Source organism: Primulina huaijiensis, chromosome 3 (assembly GCF_012295235.1).
Source record: "Primulina huaijiensis isolate GDHJ02 chromosome 3, ASM1229523v2, whole genome shotgun sequence".
Classification (NCBI taxonomy): domain Eukaryota; kingdom Viridiplantae; phylum Streptophyta; class Magnoliopsida; order Lamiales; family Gesneriaceae; genus Primulina; species Primulina huaijiensis.
In genome coordinates, this window is record NC_133308.1 from 24,722,638 (window position 1) to 24,743,356 (window position 20,719).

At 32.3% G+C, this 20,719-nt stretch overlaps 1 protein-coding gene across 1 annotated transcript; it reads right to left on the minus strand.

Annotated features, from left to right (window-relative positions):
- Positions 1 to 349: 349 nt before the first annotated feature.
- On the minus strand, positions 350 to 17,072 carry LOC140973990 (kinesin-like protein KIN-UC). The gene is given in 21 exon segments (XM_073437174.1): positions 350 to 676; positions 1,028 to 1,156; positions 1,240 to 1,383; positions 1,646 to 1,771; positions 1,908 to 2,033; positions 2,264 to 2,356; positions 2,576 to 2,714; positions 2,799 to 2,927; positions 3,085 to 3,210; positions 3,598 to 3,777; positions 4,001 to 4,180; positions 12,067 to 12,200; positions 12,203 to 12,554; positions 13,165 to 13,253; positions 13,354 to 13,503; positions 13,734 to 13,890; positions 14,018 to 14,239; positions 14,573 to 14,755; positions 15,100 to 15,222; positions 15,351 to 15,448; positions 16,610 to 17,072. Coding segments are annotated over 21 exon segments (3,270 nt in total). The 5' UTR covers positions 16,851 to 17,072; the 3' UTR covers positions 350 to 527.
- Positions 17,073 to 20,719: the final 3,647 nt, after the last annotated feature.

Below are 20,719 nucleotides of genomic sequence, written 5' to 3' on the forward strand. Positions count from 1 at the left end.
TGGTTTTTTCGATTTCATTCAATATAAGTGTTTTATGTTCACTTAAACACTAAGAAATGACAAAACCACATAAAAAAAACAAAATTCATCATGTTTCAATAGTCACACAGAGATGACCCAAAAACCGAAAATTAAATAAGAAAAAATTTGATAATGCTTTTTTATATTATGAATTTTCAATAGAAAATGGTTTTTTCGATTTCATTCAATATAAGTGTTTTATGTTCACTTAATCATTACAACGTTTATTCACCACGTGCAACGCACGTGTTACTTGCTAGTATTATAAAACAAACCAAGAAAACAATATATTCATATTTCAGATTAAGTCATGAACAAAATTGTTCAAACTAGAATATTATCATTTTCAATGTGTAATTAAATAATAGAATAATTAAAATTTATCATGTTTTATCGTTTTATTTCCGCGAGTACATTTATTTGCTATGTGTATTATAGATTTGTAGTACTTTTTTCGCCTTTGGTATATTTACAAACATTTAAGTATTTGACAGATACTTGTATCATTATGCTATACGCAATTCTCCCCTGAATAACGAACTTAGTCGTAGTGTCTTTTTTGCCAAATTTCGTATATCATCCTTAGCAGATTCTTCTGATATTTCGATGAGCACTTTCAAGCCTCCACTTGACATAAAATCTCTAGCATTTTCCTCTGTAAACCATCAAATTTCTCTAGTTAAACACGAAGCATCTATAATTAAGTATTCAAACCTAGTGGCTATGTTTCAGCATCAAGAAATATAAAAGTAAATTACATCAATGTACCCTAAGGTTTATCCGAATTACAGGAAATATTCTATTCAAGCAGAAATCCCGGGAATGGGCATCTATTATCAGATGTCTAGGCACAAAACAAAAAGAGAGATATATAAAAAAAATTATTTCTTGTCAAATCTAGCTGAGGAATTTACTTAGAAGGCTCTGATCTCCTCATTATGCATGATAACAAGAAGAAATACTTATACCTCTAACAGTTGTGTAGCACAAAAAGAAAATGATTTACCATTTTGAGCCAAATGGCAAATAGCAAGCTCAAGGTGGCGTCTAGTCGAAGCAGAAGACTCATTCAAGTTTGCAACCAACCATGAAAGAGCACCATCATCCATTAGAAGAGAACGACCTCTCCAATGTCCTGATATCAGTACGATGATTTCAACTTGTTACAAAAAAAAAGGATTATAAATGTGTTAATTTGAACAATATAGCAAACAAGACCTTGCATTATTCTTCTAGATTCACATTTAGCAAAGTTCGCCAATCCCCTGGCAACCTGAGCGATGACGTCAGTGTTCCCTGATTCAGCCATTCCCAAAAGAGCTTTCAAGGCTCCATCATCTTTCAAAACTGCGTGTAACCTTTCTGTTGTCAACAGGAAATTCCATCAGTGTAAATAATTTCAAATTATTCAATATCTACGGTACATCTCTTATAGCAGACATCAAGTGTATAGCCTGAGAGGTGACACTACTTTTAAAGTCTGTTTTCGGTTTTATTTCTTCACATATAACACATCTTGTATCAAAAAATATATCTAAGATGATATGCAAATTATCCAATATCAAGGTAGACAAGGGGAGCAGATTTTCTAGGTAGTATACCAGAAAAACTATGATGGACTCACCATTTCCACACAGATTTGCAATTGCACCAGCAACCATTCGCAAAGTTTGATGATCATCTGTTTTGAAAGCCGCTTTTGCAAGAAGTTGAGCACCTCCTTTATTTGTTATCAAACCTTGATTTGTTTCTGAATACAAACAAGTATGATTTCAAGTGCATTAAAGAGCAACTTCCCATCATCCGATTTTAGCATATGCAAGAAACTCTCTGACATATGTTTTGTTCAAAAAGAAAAAAATGGAAAGGTATAGATTAAGGGGTACCATTCATTGCCAAATTAGCAATGGCTCCAGAAGCTACCCTGAGTATCGTTATGTTCTGTGATGATTCCACCAGCATAAGCAATGCATCTAGACCACCTTCCTTAACAATTTTTTCCTGGTTGATATCTGAAATATGAAAAATGAGTCAGAAAACAATGTTTGGTCAGGAACACCTACATTCAATGCAATTCATTATTCAGTACTAGAATTAGACAAAACAAATTAACAGTTACATGCAAACCATCTTCTTGAGTCCAATTTTGAAGAATTTTTAAATTTATGTACAACCTTAAAGGATTCATGACCCATGACACACAAAAAGAAGCTTTATCCATCCAAACTCTAACCTTACTTACCTTCAGCAGCAAGGTTGGCCACAACTTTCACAGCATGGATTTGGACATCTATATCATTTGATTCTAACAGTGACAATATCTTCTGGAGCCCAACTGAATTGATACCCAACAAAATGAAGTGAATACAGTGGTAGACAAGGATCTGGACAAATTATATGCACATAACATAAAGAGCTTGTTTAAGTCCTTATAATGACACTTGACAAAATTTAACTTCGCATCACTAAAATGCATCATCATATCCATTTGGACTCATCAATTCTTCCTTTTTTCACAATATTAAACAAGATGATCCAGATGTTAGAATCCTGCCTTCCTCACAAATCTTTGAAATTGTGTTCCTCTGGCTGAGGATAGTTTCTCTTGACAGGCTTGACTTATGTGACACTTGGGGGTTGAGCGAAGCTGAAGTCCCTTTGGTTGTATTTTCATGAATATATGGTTTCTTTTCCTGCAAAAGCCAAGGTATTTTCATGAATATATGTCTTAGATCAAAGACAGTTCTCGTGACTTTGCCAGAAGAAAGCTTATTTACCTCGAAGCCATCTTCACTTTCAGGCACAGCCTTTATTACATTTAGCAGTTCAGTTTCAGCTTGCTTTCTTCGCCTTTCCTCAACTTGAAGTGCTTGCTTGACAGCATGTAGTTCATTTTTATGTGCTTCCTGATAATTCATAAAAACATTTAATAGCATCCCCAAGAAAATAAAAGTTGATATTCTTCCATATCGAAATATACAAAACGGTTGTGGAATACAAAATGGCACAACTTTGAACATGAAAAATGAAGCCAATGTCAAAATTCGGTTAGTAAAAATATACCTTTTCTGATTCTAAGTTTTTGTAGTCTCTCCTTAATATTCTAGTTTCATTGACAGTTTCTGCATGCAGTTGATGCATTTCTTGCAATCTCATTTGAATCTCCTTGATCTCTTCCTCTGCACTATTCTAGAATAATGAAAAAAGAAAGAATTGATAAAATAATTTGAACATATTTGTAAAATCAATAGCTGAGACCTCAGTACGATAGAATCGTGAACTCGAAAAAAAGAATCCCCATATTCTTATAAGCCAAAGATTTAACAGAAAAAAGAAACATATGACAAAAGATTCACTACAAATCCATCTCCCTGCAAAACAATTTCCCACTTTCTTTCCATAGATGCTTACCATGTTGCATAGATTTGTATTGCCTTATAAGCTTACAAGCTAATGATTAAAAAAAAAAAATTGAGGGATCAAATAGGACAAACTACTTGGCATTGCAGAATAAATTAACTGATACAAGTACACGACGAAAAAAATGAAAATTATGGCATGATAATAATACTTTACCTGGACAGAATTCTGATTTTCAATCAGAAGCTCTTTTGTAGACTTCAGTTCTTGTGCAATTCTTTCAGCACGAGAACACTCATCTTTGAGTTGTTGATTTAAAGCCTCTATTCTCTCTTCGTACATGCTAGTCGTTTCTGCTAGGGCTTTATGATATCTGAAACTTTTTACCTGATTTTTCTGTATTTATGGAGGCCACATCAGATTATTTTACAGAAAATTTGAACTTCAAAATTGTTGGTGGCTTCTTATAACAATTTGAATAGAAAAGAACAAGTGGTAAATTGATAGATTTAACGGACATAATGAGACAGAAGACCTTGACATGGGAAGCCATAAACTTGATTAAGAAAGCCAAAAACATTTTGATTAAAATATTTTTATCGAGTAGGAAACAGTTCACCTGCATTGACATTTGAATCTCACTGGTTTGCCTCTTCATCTTCTCTATTTCTACTTCAGCACTAGCACATACCTCCTTCTCATTGTCTAGTTGCTTCATCAGATCATCTATTTTCTCCTCGTACATTTGGGTCACTTCAGCAAGCAATTTCTTATTTCTCAAATTCTCTAGCTGCTGTTGCTACTAACAAGTAAAGAAACAGCATTATTCTTGGAAACATGGACATTTTCTGGCTTATAGGATTAAAATTCCAGTGACTTATTTTGCTGAACAGCGTCACTTCAATATATAATAAGTGAAATTATTCAACTGCAGGATTTGGGAAAGGGTCAAGTAAATTTTGATTTCTGACAGCATAATGGATGATCATTCCATTTGCTCTCAATCTCTCTCGTGCTGCTTTTCTTATTAATTTTTCTGGAAAACAAGCTAAATATTGTGATAAGTTTATGACTTTAGAGAACTGTATGTCATTTATTGTTGGAAGATTTCCTAGAATATTGTATATTTGTGTACATAATCTTTTAGAGAGATTTTAGGAGTTCATTTGTTAGTTTCCTTAGGAAGATTTGTTTCCGGTTTTGTTTAAAAGTAGAGTTTATATATTAATGCACAGCCATTATGCCTGTGATATACAATAATTATTTCTCAGTACTTTGATTGTTTTTCTGTCAATTTGGTATCAGAACAAAATCAAAGATCCTAAGTCTTAAATTCGCTTCCGAAAAATGTCTAAGACCGAAAGTTCCCTACCTCCTCCACCCGAGACTCAACTTGTTTGAAACCCATCAGAAAATCATCCCATTCAGATCTATACAATCCGACTCAATGGTGACAATTTCCTTCGATGGTCTCAAGCAGTTAGAATGCACATCAGGGGGAGAGGCAAGATCGGCTATATTACAGGCGAAACAACAAAGCCTGATGAAAAAAACCCAGCCTATGCCACTTAGGATGCTGAAAACTCAATGGTGATGACTTGGTTGGTCAATTCCATGGCCAAAGAGATACTTGCGAATTATCTTTGCTATTCAATGGCCAAGGAGTTATGGGAAAATGTTTCGCAAATGTACTCAGATTTAGGGAATCAATCCCAAGTGTAAGAATTAACCCTTCGACTCGGGAAATTCGCTAAGGTGAGAATTTTGTGACTACATATTTTAATTCCCTTAAGAGAATTTGGCAAGATCTGGACTTATTCAATGATTACGAATGGAAATCACTTGATGACTGCATATATTATAAAAAGATAGCCGATGTTGGTCGCATCTTTAAGTTTCTTGTATGATTAAACACTGAATATGATGAATTTTATGGCCGAATTGTTGGGAGAAACCCTATTCCATCCATCGGAGAAGTTTTTGCAGAGGTGCGACGAGAATACAGCCGTAGATAGGTTATGCTAGGAATCTGTCGAAGGATCAGCCAGGGCCATTCCTAAAGCTCGTGCTAGCTGTAAATCCTTCCAGAACCATCGTGTAGGAGAAAAACTGGCCTCAATTGTGAATATTGTGGAAAGCCTAACCATACACAAGAAACTTGCTGGAAGCTGCATGGAAAACCACAAAATGGCAGGCTGAAGAAATCGAGTGCTCCTACACCAAATGAGGCCGAGGCACCCTCATTCAGCAAAGAGCAATTAAATCATCTTTTAAAATTGCTACAATCTTATTCAGCACCTAATGTTCCTGCCGGTTCGATTGCACAAACATGTAGTAATCCGTTGGCACTTTCTGTCCAAAATATCAGCCCTTGGGTCATAAATTCAGGGGATTCAGGCCATATGACAAGCAATTCTCGCTTATTTGACTCCTATATTCCATGTTCTGGAGTTGAAAAGATTAGAATAGCTGATGGCAGTTTTTCATCCATTGCAGGCAAATGACACATTAAAATTTCAGAACATATTACACTGAAATCTGTTTTACATGTGCCAAAACTTGCATGTAATCTCCTTTCTGTCAGTAAAATATCTAAGGATTACAATTGTTCAGCTTTCTTTCTTCCATCCACTTGTGTTTTTGAGGACCAGAACTCGGGGAAGATGATTGGAACTGCTAGAGAAATGCATGTGCTATACTACTTCGATGAAACTGCTTGCTGGGAAAATTAAGGATCATGCATTAGGTAGCTTTAGTTCCATTTCTGTCAATGATCAAATAATGTTATGGCATACATGATTAGGACATCCTAGTTTTCTAGTTTTCTGTACCTTAAACACGTATTTCCTGCATTATTTAAAGGAATTAATTATTCAACACTTCATTGTGAATCTTGTCATTTTGCTAAAGATCATCGTGTTTTCTTTCAAGAACCCTATTCTGCCTCGAAACCATTTTACTTGATTCATAGTAATGTTTGGGGACCATCAAAGGTCAAAACGCTCTCTGGAAAAAGATGGTTTGTGAATTTTATTGATGACACATAAGAATATGTTGGATTTATTTACTGGAAAAAAGGTCTGAGATTGAACAAAGGTTTAAAGATTTTTTTGTCATGGTTGAAAATCAATTTCAAACTAAGATTGGAATTTTAAGATCTGATAATGACATTGAATATTTCAATTAACATTTGGGAGCATTTCTTCTAGAAAAATTCACCAATCAACTTGTCGAGATACACCACAACAAAATGGCATTGCCGAAAGAAAAAACTGAATTTATTTGAGGTTGCTCGAGCCATTATGTTTTTCAATGATTGTTCCAAAATATCTTTTGGGGGATGCTCTTTTAACTGCATGTTACTTGATAAATAGAATGTCATCTCGAATTTTGAAATTTGATACACCTTTGTAAACCTTAAAAAGTTATTTTCCTACCTCACGCATCACTACAAACCTCCTTTTAAAAATTTTTGGTCGTGTTTGCTATGTGTATATACCTAATGTTTTCCGGTCCAAACTTGATCCAAAATCTGAAAAATGTGTTTTCCTCGGCTATGCTTCTAACAAGAAAGGGTATAATGTTTTAACCTTGTCACAAATTTTTTTTGAGCGCATGGATGTCCGATTTGTGGAGGATGAGTCATTTTTTCAGACAAATTATCATCAAGGGGAGAAAATAGTGATTGAGGAGGATATTTTTTGAGACACGTTACCTATTCCAGAAATTATACCAAAGGCTTATGATCCCTTAATTGATTCCGATAAACACTTTGTGGAAAAAACTGATGGCAGTACGGAAACCAGAAGTAGTATCACGTCTTTGCCAAACATTACTTTATCTGAGACAGGGGGAGAAAAGCCTCAACAGGAACTTCAAGTCTACACCAGAAGGCAGTTCCTCAAAAATTCTACTGTCCCATTTATTTCTCAAGCAAATGATCAATCCGACTTGCTGAGTGATGGTTCTACAAGTCATGGTAATATTTTTTCCACATCATTTGATATATCTCTCTCTGATCTTGATATTTTTATTGCACTTACGAAAGGAACTCGAGCATGCACTAACCATCCCATTGCCAAGTTTCTATCTTATGAAAAATTGTCATTCATAAAGCATTTGTGTCTAAGATTTCTAACATGTCTATTCCAAGAATTGTCCAAGAAGCATTAGGTGATCCAAACTGGAAATTAGCAGTGATGGAAGAAATGAATGCTCTTAGGAGAAACGATACTCGGACTGTGGTTGATCTACCGAAAGACAAAAAGATAGTTGGGTGCAAATGGGTATTTACGGTAAAGTGTAAATCTGATGGAAGTGTTGAGAGATACAAGGCGAGACTTGTAGCTAAAGGATTTACTCAAACTCAGGGTATAGATTACCAAGAGACTTTTGCCTTTCTCGCTAAGATTAACTCTATTAGAATACCTTTTTCTCTTGCAGGTATCTCCAACTGGCCACTTCATCGGTTTGATGTTAAAAATGCGTTCCTAATTGGAGATTTATAAGAAAAAATATATATAGACTTACCTCAAGGTTTTGAAGAAGGGTTTGAAAAAAGAAAATGTGCAAGTTGAGGAAAGCCCTGTATGGGCTAAAACAGTCCCCTAGAGCTTGGTTCGAGCGATCTGGGAATGCAGTGACGAGACATGGTTTTTTACAAAGCCAAGCTTACCGTACTTTATCTCAAACATTCCACCAAAGGTAAAGTGGCCATCCTAATTGTCTACGTAAATGACATTATGATGATTGGAGACGATTATCTTGAGATAAACAACTTGGTAAAAAAACTTGAAGTTGAATTCGATATCAAGGACCTTGGAAACCTGAAATATTTTTTCGGGATGAAATTCACAAGATCGAATAAGGGAATTTTCATCAGCCAACGTAAGTATGTTCTTGACTACTCAAAGAAATAGGGATGACTAGTTGTAAGGTAACAGATACTCCAGCTGAACCTAATGTTAAGTTGAAATCTGCAACACCTAATGAAGTGGTGGACCGAGAATGTTATCAAAGATTAGTTGGAAGGTTAATCTATATGGCACATACCAGATCTGACATAGCTTTTGCAGCAAGTGTTGTGAGTCAGTTCATGCACCAGGACATACTCATTTTGAAGCTTTATTCAGAATCTTGAAATATCTCAAAGGGACACCTGGGAAAAGACTTTTTCGAAAATACAGGCCACCTTCAAGTGGAGGCTTATACAGATTCAAATTGGGCGGAAGATTTACCTCTGGATATTGCACTTTTGTTGGAGGTAATCTGGATACTTGAAGAAGCAAAAAACATAATGTTGTTATGAGGAGTAGTGCTAAAGCAGAATTTCGGTCTGTTGCACATAGGTTTTGCGGAGTGTTGTGCTAAAGAGGTTTTTGGAAGAGTTGGAGATTCATATACCCACACCAATTAAAATCTATTGTGACAACAAAATGGCTATTTCTATAGCTCATAATTCAATTCTACATTACAGAACAAAACATGCAGAAGTGGATAAGCATTTTATCAAGGAAAAAATTGACAGTGGTGTATTATGCATATCTTATATACTGCTACAAGTCAAGTAGCTGATATACTCATCAAGGGTCTTCCTAAAACACAGTTTGAAAATTTGGTTGGCAAGCTTGCTATGAATGACATATTCAAGCCAGCTTGAGGAAGAGTTTTGGAAGATTTCTTAGAATATTGTATATTTGTGTACGTATTCTTTTAGAGAGATTTTTGGAGTTGATTTGTTGGTTTCCTTATTAGGATTTAGGAAGATTTGTTTCCGATTTTGTTTAAAAGTAGAATCTATATATTACTGTACAGCCACTAGGCATATGATATACAAGAATTATTTCCCAATACTTTGATTGTTTTTATGTCAATTTTTATATATTCTTAATTTGTTCTTGATATTAAATGAGTGATAAAGAAAAGCCTTTCGTAATGTTTTTCAGTAGATAATCTGTTACAGACTTTGTTAAGATTGCGAATTGAACCTAACTCAACCCCAAAAGCTAGCTCAAGAGAGAATGATTGTCCAAGTCCATATATACAACTCCAATGACTTAAGTGTGAAGTTTACAAGATATTATCGAGTGGTCCATAGGACAGTACAACACATAACAGTAAGTTTGAGCTCCGATACCACGTTGAGATTAAATTGGGCCTAGAAGTTACTTGAGGAAGGGGGAAATGAGAATAAATAACACGAGAGAGAGGGGATGGCATTAACGTTTTCTTCCAGTTTGTGAGCTAGCCTGAGCCAAGACAAGGTAGCGGAATCTTTTTTCTCTTCTGTGATAGGGTTTTTTTTATAATTAATTTAAAAATAAAAAAATATTAAAAAAATAATTCAAAATAAAATAATTTTGCAAAATTACTTTAATCCGTGCTTCGTAAGCACAGATTAGAGTGACGTAGACGAGCATCCGTGCTTTCACTCATGTATATTTATAAGTATATTATTATTATTATTTATTATAATTTTTAATAATTTTTTAATTCGAATGAAAAATATAAAATATAAATATTTATAATATATGGTAATTATTAAATATTTTGTATTATTTGGTTGGTTGATTGAAAAATTAGAGATATGAGAGGATTGAAGGGAGAAAATTAAGGAGATATGAGAGGATTGAAGGAAGAAAATCAAGGAGAATAAAAATAGTAGTCTTTCACCAATACACCAATAAGAGGTTTAACTTTAGCATATAATATCGATAAAACTTAGGCTGAATTATAATATTTTCATTATATTCTTAAATTTACATTGTTTATTTTCTATTTAAGCTATTATTATTAATTGAATTTCAATCACAACATAAAAACTCACACGGCGTGAAAGTATATTTATAAATATATTATTATTATTATTTATTATAATTTTTAATAATTAATTTAATTCGAATAAAAAATATAGAAATATAAATATTTATAACATATGATAATTATTAAATATTTTGTATTATTTGGTTGGGTGATTGAAAAATTAGAGACGTGAGAGGATTGAAGAGAGAAAATAAAGGAGAATAAAAATAGTAGTCTTTCAACAATACACCAATAAGAAGTTTAACTTTAACATATAGTATCGATAAAACTTACGCTGAATTATAATATTTTTATTCTATTCTTAAATTTACATTGTTTATTTTTTATAATATATGGTAATTATTAAATATTTTGCATTATTTGGTTGGGTGATTGAAAAATTAGAGATATGATAGGAGAAAATTAAGAAGAATAAAAATAGCAGTCTTTCAACAATACACCAATAAGAGGTTTAACAACGTATAGTATCGATAAAACTTACGCTGAATTATAATATTTTCATTCTATTCCTAAATTTACATTGTTTATTTTCTATTTAAGCTATTATTATTAATTGAATTTCAATCACAACATAAAAACTCACACGGCGTGAAAGTATATTTATAAATATATTATTATTATTATTTATTATAATTTTTAATAATTAATTTAATTCGAATAAAAAATATAGAAATATAAATATTTATAACATATGATAATTATTAAATATTTTGTATTATTTGGTTGGGTGATTGAAAAATTAGAGACGTGAGAGGATTGAAGAGAGAAAATAAAGGAGAATAAAAATAGTAGTCTTTCAACAATACACCAATAAGAAGTTTAACTTTAACATATAGTATCGATAAAACTTACGCTGAATTATAATATTTTTATTCTATTCTTAAATTTACATTGTTTATTTTTTATAATATATGGTAATTATTAAATATTTTGCATTATTTGGTTGGGTGATTGAAAAATTAGAGATATGATAGGAGAAAATTAAGAAGAATAAAAATAGCAGTCTTTCAACAATACACCAATAAGAGGTTTAACAACGTATAGTATCGATAAAACTTACGCTGAATTATAATATTTTCATTCTATTCCTAAATTTACATTGTTTATTTTCTATTTAAGCTATTATTATTAATTGAATTTCAATCACAACATAAAAACTCACACGGCGTGAAAGTATATTTATAAATATATTATTATTATTATTTATTATAATTTTTAATAATTAATTTAATTCGAATGAAAAATATAAATATTTATAATTTTTATATTTTTCATTCGAATTAAATTAATTATTAAAAATTATAATAAATGATAACAACAATAATATACTTTTAAATATACTGGAGTGAGGTGGAGAGCACGGATGCTCGTTGATATGGAGAATCCGTGCTTTGTAAGCTTTTTTAAATTAATTATAAAAAAATACCCTTCTATTCTGTGATATTTTAGTGTTCAGAAGAGTTGTATTTCCCTTTTGTTTCAGAATTCAATAACAATGTATCATATATTCTATATTAGTAATTGTGGTTGTATCATAACCAGTCTAGAATCCTATCACGTATGATTCAATTAGAATTATATAACTGTCGCACAAAAATGATGTCATTGACCCCCCTCAAAGCCCCGGCATTATTATGATTAAATAAAGTTCTGATTTTCAAGATTTAGATTGAGGAAAGACCTAGCATAGACATATTGGTCATAAATGTAGCTCCAGATATTGTTTTTTTGTCAATGGAAGATTAAATCTAGTTTCCCAAATTCCCAACAACTTACTCAAATCCACGACCATTGAAATAGTGAAGCAAAGTCCTGAATCATAAAATAAATATTCTTCAAGTGGACAGAGGTTCGATCTCATACCTTGCTTTGCTTTAAATTTGTCTCTAAGCGTGCAACCTCATCGTTCATGGTATTGTTATGGTCTTTATGGTAGTTCAAATCTTTTAACGCGTCATTCAACTCCAACTTCAACCTAGTGTTTTCCTTCTCCAGAAACTGTCAGAGCAAAATGATGTTAAGAGGGTGTTTCATTCAGAATATAAAGCTTAAAAATGGTCAATGGTGTTTAACTTCACACACATAAAAGCTAATTCAGTACTTGAAGTAATACTGTAAAAAATGACTTAAGCAAATACCTCAGTCTTAGCAACTAACTGCATTTCCGTTTCAGCTGAAGAAAATTGAAATTCTTCAAGCTTTTTCTCCATTTCTTTTTTGTCATTCTCCCGCAACTTTTGCTGTTGGTCTATCTCGGTAGTGAGATGTTCAACCTGAGTCTCCAACTTCCTGCATAGGCTTTCGTAATCGAATTCCTCTTTCAGCTTTACCGTGTTGACAACTTTCCTGGCCTGCAGATATGAACTATACGCTTATTTCGATACGAGGGAACATGTTGATGCAGAGTAAAAAGGACCCCATTGATGCATAAACAATTAAAAAAATACCAAATAATCTGATCCTAAATTATAATAAATTACCAACAGCACCATATTGTAAGACATACTTCTATAACAAATAGAAAGAACTATTTATGCAACATTCACAATCAAACCTTTCAGGACCCTGAAAATATGTCTGAAAGTGAATAACACTACAAGGGATATACAAAGACCTCAAATATGGTTAATCTACTCTAGAATTATAGACGAGCCTTTGGCCTTCCCATCTAATCATCGCTTATCAAGCTACACATACACATGACATCTTATAATATAAAATTGGAACTTCATTGACACACTCTGAGCCAACAGGGAGGTCCCCAAAAGCAAGGGTTCAGCACAAGGGGTTCCAAAAGTAACTTGCTCATGTTCATCCTCATTTCATGAAAATTGATTAATAAAATTGTGGGAGAAGTCTATTGTACTATACTTAAACTACTTTCAGACTTTGTCACAGCACCAAAGGTGTAGCATCAAATTCATTCTATCAGGGGAATAAAGACATGAACTTAACACCCACCCGTTGTCCAAACATAATGGTGCTTGCCGTTTCTGCATGATGGCGAGAAGATGGTCCAATTGTTATGATAAGTGAAGTTCTTGCAGAACCTGATATATTGCACTTGTATGAGTTTGAACAAACAATATCTTTCAACAAGATATTCATGAAAACAGTTGAAACACATTAGGAAAGGGGAAAAATGATAACCTCCAAATGAATCACGAAGCAATCTTGTCAATTTAGAATCTCTAGTTGGTATATGAGGACAGTTTTCAGCCAATGCATTTATGCACTTTCCTAAGGATGTCAGGGAGAGATTGATAAATTTGGCCTCCTCAAGCATGTGACCTTCACTCCCTGAAACAAGAAAAGAAAGATTAAACTACCAAAAATACATGCAAACTTAAAGAAAGGGGAAAAAAGATTGTTCAATAGGAAAGATCAGAACGAAAATATTGCTGTAACAAATTAAATTTGATAAGCATTTCATGGCGAAGTTTCTTCTACACTATAGTAATACTAATGTTTCTAAGGAGAACGAGCCAAACTAAGCAATATATTCAACTCTCAAAATAAAAAAGATAAACCAGATTTATCTATTCGTTCAGATCCCGCGAGATCAACCAACAGTAGCTTGCTCTTCCGGATAGTAGGCACATGATGTCCGTGTCTGTCAGTGGAACTATCCTTTTGTTGATAGATTTCTTTTTCTTCTTTTTCCAAGTGAGGTCTACGAATGTATACCTAAAGACAGGGATGTGAGGTAATAAATTATCACAAAAAGATGCATAAACTTTTGTAACAATCCATACCAAGGGATATGGAGCACAATCAGAACTAAGATCTTGCCATATTAGACAGCTATGTGTACCATAAGGATTGCATGACTGCGTGAGGATTCTGTATTCATCTTTGTATTAGCTGCATGACGATTAGCTTCTCCAATTTGCAATAGTTGTAAGAAAGTATCAAGATTTCGTATTTGAACTATTTCAACACCAGGGACTGTTACTTCTCCAGTCTTGGCATCTTCAGCAATTGGAATATTGGTTTTTTCAGGAGCAAGCAAATCTTGAATGGACTCCATGTATAACTGTAGAACAATAAATATGAAAGAACTAATGGCAAATTATAACAGCTTTTATAAATATCAACAGACAGAGGGTATATGTAACAGTGCTTGTTAGTAAATTGACGAAAAAATTCTTAACAAGTGCATGATAGTATAGATATCATGGATAAATCTAGCTTCAAGTTTTGACTATATGTGTTCCTGATATTGAAATTTTCAATACTAGATATTGTTACTTCAATGATGCATTGTTTTTCAAAACTCAACTAGTAGGAGCAAAATCAAACAAAAATTATATTAGATAACATTTAACTTGTAAACAATCAACCATCCACAATTCTATTAGCTTGTTACCTGCAAATAGGAGATTTCAATAGTATCTGATGCAGATGTGCTTGCTATTATGTCCTCCATAGCCCTAACCATGATACCACGCTCAGATGATTCGTCATTACCCATTTTGCCAAGCGTGTAAGTCTTGCCGGTGCCTGTTTGACCATAAGCCATGACTGTACCATTATACCCATCAAGCACACTCTGCAAGAAGGTATCAAATACATCACAAGGATATCATAACATCAAAAGTTAAGCCAAACTATCATTGTGTTGTTCATAATGAATGTATAATATCTTTTCACAAATATAATAAATGAAGAATTACAAAGTTCACAAAGCGAAAAGAAAACTCGAAATTCCATCTGGAAAATGATGAACCGGCATTTTTTTGAAGTTTGTCAGGTGATAAGTATTCTTTTTCTTTATCCCCATAAAACTCCTATGATAACCCCTCCATGAGCAAACCAATAAAAGAATAATGAGCACTCAAATAGAAGAATTAAATAGGATTGTTCAAATATATACTGCATGATTATTGAACTTACCTCAACTACCGGCCTTGCCACCACCTCGTAAACATGTTTCTGAGAAACACTTTGAGTAAATACTTCATCAAATCTGTAAGCTTCAGAGTTCCAGTTGTTTTTTTTCAACTTTAGCTTTCTGAGCTGTACAGTAGTGGAAATTATAATTAATTCGTTACTGAGGCAAGAACCGTGACATCAGATTTTCACAAGCATGCAGAACGACGGTAGCGATATAGGCTAAGAAGCATTAAAACTGAGTAAATGTATACCTCAGGTTGTAATTCCACACAATCAGCATAATCCATATCAGAAAGATCATCAGAATTTCTTGGCCGGAGTCTAACAGCAACTCTCACTCTTTCAGATTCTATGACACATACATCAAATCTTATCATTACACAAGAATTTATATGTTTCAGATTAGGCTCACCGGATGCTAACGCAATAAAAAATTGTTTCATTTTAGCTAGAATTATTGCATCACTATATCATACAACAGGCTTCAACTTAAACCATTTCAACTTAACTCAATCTTACCCCATTGCCTTGTTATGACACAATAGAACTTTTAATGCATAATACGTTCCAGTAACACGCACAGAATTTTTCTTATTTATAAATTTAACCGGAAATATTTGGACAGTAGAAATTTTAGTCAAGAAGTTCCTACGCCATCCCAAAACTATCTCCGGGCCTAACATTTAAAATAAAAAAAAAACCTTAGTTTTAACATAAGTAACATTTCCTTTTAAACAAGCTTAAAAATTTTTGAAATAAATATACTGCAACTAATAATTTAAATATGACATTGCAGCTTGACAAATTGAATTTTCATAAGCACTACATGTTATGTTGTGTATACATGAAAATTTTTCATTTGATCAAATTTGCATTTATTTACCTAAACATTCTTTGAAATTTTATGGATTCTTATCACATATTAGACATTGTATAAACTATAATTTTTTTTGGTTTGTATCAGTGACAAGACTCTTAGTTCTTTATATAGTCTAGTAACAAACAACAATTGGCAAACAACACACACACACACATTTATATATATTAAGCTTTAATATAAATTGTAAATTTATGTATATTAAATTGTGTACATTAAAATTTAGAATTAATTTTAGGAGAAGGGGTGTATTAGGGGGAAAACAAAGAGTATTTATATAAGATCTCTCGAAGAGATGTAGAGATATGTTATGTTTACAAGAGAATAATTTGTTGCTCTCTATATTTATTTACATATCATAAGATAGATATGTGGCACAAGCACTGATAGGGACGGTGATATACACCNTATATATGTGAAATTCATACTGCATGCATTAAAAACGCCCAAGCTAACATTTTGGTCTCATTTCACTGTCATCGGAGGTGTTGGCAAGTCAAAGATTTAATCTTTATGCGCAGTAAACAAGAATCACAGTCTAAGACAATCTAGCTAACATGTCTATATGCTTGCTTGTTCAAATAAATAATAATGACAATAAAAAGGAAAAAAAAAGGAATTAAATAAATAAACCTGGATCATTCTCAATAGCCGCGCTTCTGGATCTCGAAGTGGGCGTAACAGAGCGCCTGGAATTCGAAACGGCCGGCGGCGCTTTCGCCCGACTCGAATGCGGCTGTGCTCCGCCGCCGTGAAACCCATTATTACTCTTTGGAACAGCAGCATTGCCGCCATGAAACCCACTATCAGAAGATGAAGATGAAGGGGGTCTGTCGGACTTGTGCAGAGCTCTTCCATTTCCAGCTGAAGCCATTGAAGCACATACACATAACAATCAATCAAACTCGGAGAAACCCAATAGTTTTTCCTCGACTTCGGATCAAGAAAATGATCCTTTTCTTCTCTCTTGCATAACAATCAATCAAACTTTAAGTTTTTATTATCGTGCGAAAGGGATAAGAAAACAGAGAGGTGGGGAGTGTAGTAATATGGTGCGAAGGACAATGAGGCCGGCACGATTGGAGAAAGATAGTTTCCCGTTGAATTATTAAAATAGTACCGTTTTGAATTATTATTACAGCTTTGTTACGTACACAGTCTTTTTGGTTGTTTCTTGAATAGTTAAAACTTAAAAATGTGTCCTGTAATTAATATAAGCTGAATTGATTCAAATTAAGTTGATGTGACGTTGAATAAGTCAACAATTTCATGTGTTAGCTCGTATTTTTTTTGCTACCATATCAACATTTAATTCGAGTAAAAACACAATTAAAATTCAAAAAACTTAAATTACAAGACCAAAACCCAATTTTGATTATTTAAATGATCAAAACTCGAAAGACAAACTTAGAGCAATACATTTGGTTATTTTAGATGTTATTTGCACATTAGATTCGATCACATTCTGAAGACACGAAATAATACTGTATTTTTTCAATTTGCAATGTGTTATTGAAATAAATTAGCGTATAAGAAAACAATTTACATATGATGGACAAATCTCTAGTAAAATATAAGGCTCGGAATGTAAAAATTTGAGCCGTTGTGATATGACGAAAGATATGAGTAAAAATGAGAATGAAGATTAGTTGAAATAAGGTACAACAATTTGGAAAAGAAAGTGGTTATCTCTAATTAAACTTCCAAGAATCAAAGTATAGTAGCCGAATTATGAAGCATAGTCTTTTTCATGAGTCGTATATGGTGTCGTCTCACATAGTCTCAAGGGACTTTGTCAAGCAAACTCAACATGTGAAGGCAAGTAATCAATCTCCCTGCCATTTGAAATGGATTGAATTTTCATCCAAAAAAAAAAAGAGAGAGAAAAAGGGAAGGGATTGAAGGGCCATAATGTTATTGATTGATCGTTGCATAATGGGCAGATATTGTCCTGTATAGTAGCCGAATTATGGCAAAAATCAGGTTTATTTATTTATTTATTTGGTAACATCGTTAGTGTTGTTACGGGTCGTTTGGCGGGGGTTGTATGTTAGAAAAGAAAACAATTCATAAGAAGGAACTACACCAACACCTTCCAAGAAGATTAAAAGTTTTAATTTTGATTTAACTTCAAACCACTAAGTAAGACAACTAGATTTAATTTATATATTAATGCTTTGAGCTTATTACCAACAAACCTAACCATCCAACCGTTATTTCATCTCCGTTATCCATTAAACCTACCCAGAGTAACCCTTCTTTTGCCGGATTATTGTCGATATAATCATAAAAGACTAATTTTATCTTAGTAAAAAATATATATATTTGCGGCCTATAATAATATGAAAAATCAATTTTGTCTTTGATGGTACAATACAATCACAACCTAGTAATAAGTTTCAACATGGCTTGCCGGCCCCTAGCACAACCTGTAATCGTATTATTCTCGTCATTTAATATTCATTCATTAATCAATATAAATGTCTGCAACAAACTTGGAACGAGTAATACTAGTTGTTTTTATTTCGACAAAACAAAATTGTTTATTTTCGAGTTCGAGCTCGAGTTTAATTCGTGGTTGTACATTGAGTTCACCTCAAATTTAAGAAATAAAATAATTTGTGATTGATATAGAATTTCCATCAAAATTAATCAAGCTCGATTTATTCAGGTAGAGCATAGTAAGCGATATTATCGTCATGGTATTGTTTTAAATAAGAAGAGATTATCATTATGATTTTGGTTTATAAGTTTTATTTTTTTCAACTCAGATATCTGGACTTCACCTGACTAATCATATGGAATAAATAATTGCGGAATTGGGTTATTTATGATATAAAAGTATTTTCGAATGTGTGTTTTACTTAAACATAAATTAAATATCCTTGGATTTGCTGTAAAAAAATATATATATATATCCTTGGATTTCTCATAATTATTTATCGGGAAAAAAAAAATCTAAGTGGACCAATTCTATTCAGTCGTGAGAAATTCAAGAGTCGCATCGCTTGAAAAACATTCATGCTCAAACATGATGTATACATTGAAAAATAGATACATATTTGATAATATATTTTTATTTAATATAATTCCAAATCACAAAAGACGACAGATATAGAGAAAAAAATTATAATTCATGGTAACAGTGAAATATCATGTTTTTATTTTTGGTAATTTTTTTTCATAATATAGGATAACACGATATTATTGATATTAGTTATAAGATCAAACATTTATCGTTTTATATTAAATTTTTCGAAACACACATAGCTATATATTGTTGTAGACAACTAAACTTGTTGACCCATTAAATTATGACAAATACAAAATAATATTAAATATCAATAAAAAAAATGCTATTTATTAGGATATTAAATTCTTATGAAAAATAAATATTTAATTGATTGATATTTTAATATATTTTGTGAGCAAATCAATATTTTAAATCAATATTGCAATCTTGTACTAAATAGAAGAAAATACTACAATTTCAGTATTACAAATCCAATTTTTTACTTAATGGAAAAAAATACCAATATTTTTAGTAATTGAAATCAAATCTTGTGATTAATGGAAAGAAATCACCAAATAAATCACGATGAGCCAATCAAATTTTGACACCTCATCAAATGAAAATGGAAAGAATTTGCATACTTCGATTATAAATAAGGTGCAAAGGACCAAGAAAGAAGACACACAATACACAAGACAAAGAAGTAGGAGAATTCAATGCACAAATTCTCTCAACTTAACCTCTTCGAATTCAAATTCAAGAAGATCGACGAAGTTCAAGGCGTTCATTGTGTTCTTCTTCAAATTATTCAAATTTAAGAAGATCGTGTTCTTTATTAAATTCAAGAAGATCGAGTTCTTCATCAACTTCAAGAAGATCAACAAAATCGTTCACTGCGGTTTTCTTCAAATTATTCAAGTTCAAGAAGATCTTGTTCTTCATCAAATTCCAGAAGATCGAGTTTTTCATCAAATTCAAGAAGATCAACGAAATTGTTCATCGTATTCTTCTTCAAATTCAAGACCAACAAATTTTAATACGTTTATCGCGTTCTTCTCAAATATTTAAAGTTAATTCGATGAGATTCAATATCAAGACGTTGACCCATCGAATTAACCGTATTGAAATACCAATCATCTTCCGCGAAAGATCAAATACTCAAGACACTCAAATTTCACAAGAAATTGTCGTCGAGGAGGATAATTAAAAGATCATTTAGAGATTGCATGCACACATCTTTATTTATTTTAAAAATTCAATTTGTACTCGTATTTCTTTTGCGATTTTGCCAAATAAAGAAATTTGCATTACAATTTCTTTTAAATTGTTCCCCAAGTGAAAATAATCGTTACCTACCAATTAAAATGTTATGAATTATATGCTTAATTATAAAAATCAAATACAAATAATTTGTAAACGATAGATAGACAATGAAATAAATGGATATTAGGAGCAAAGTGTGGAGAATCATGTTTACTTGTGATATGAAATTATAGATTTATGAATTTTCAGTAACAGATAAGATAATCTACAAATGTAGTATTTAACAAGGCAAAACATTTTCAAAAGATGATAAATTATTTTAATAATAAGCAACAATTATATTGAAAAATGTCAGAAATTTTCGGGATAGTTAATAAAAAGGAAAAAATATGAATCAAAACATAATTCACAAAAAAGAGAGAAAATATGAATCAAAATATACAAATACTTATTCACAAAAACTTTTG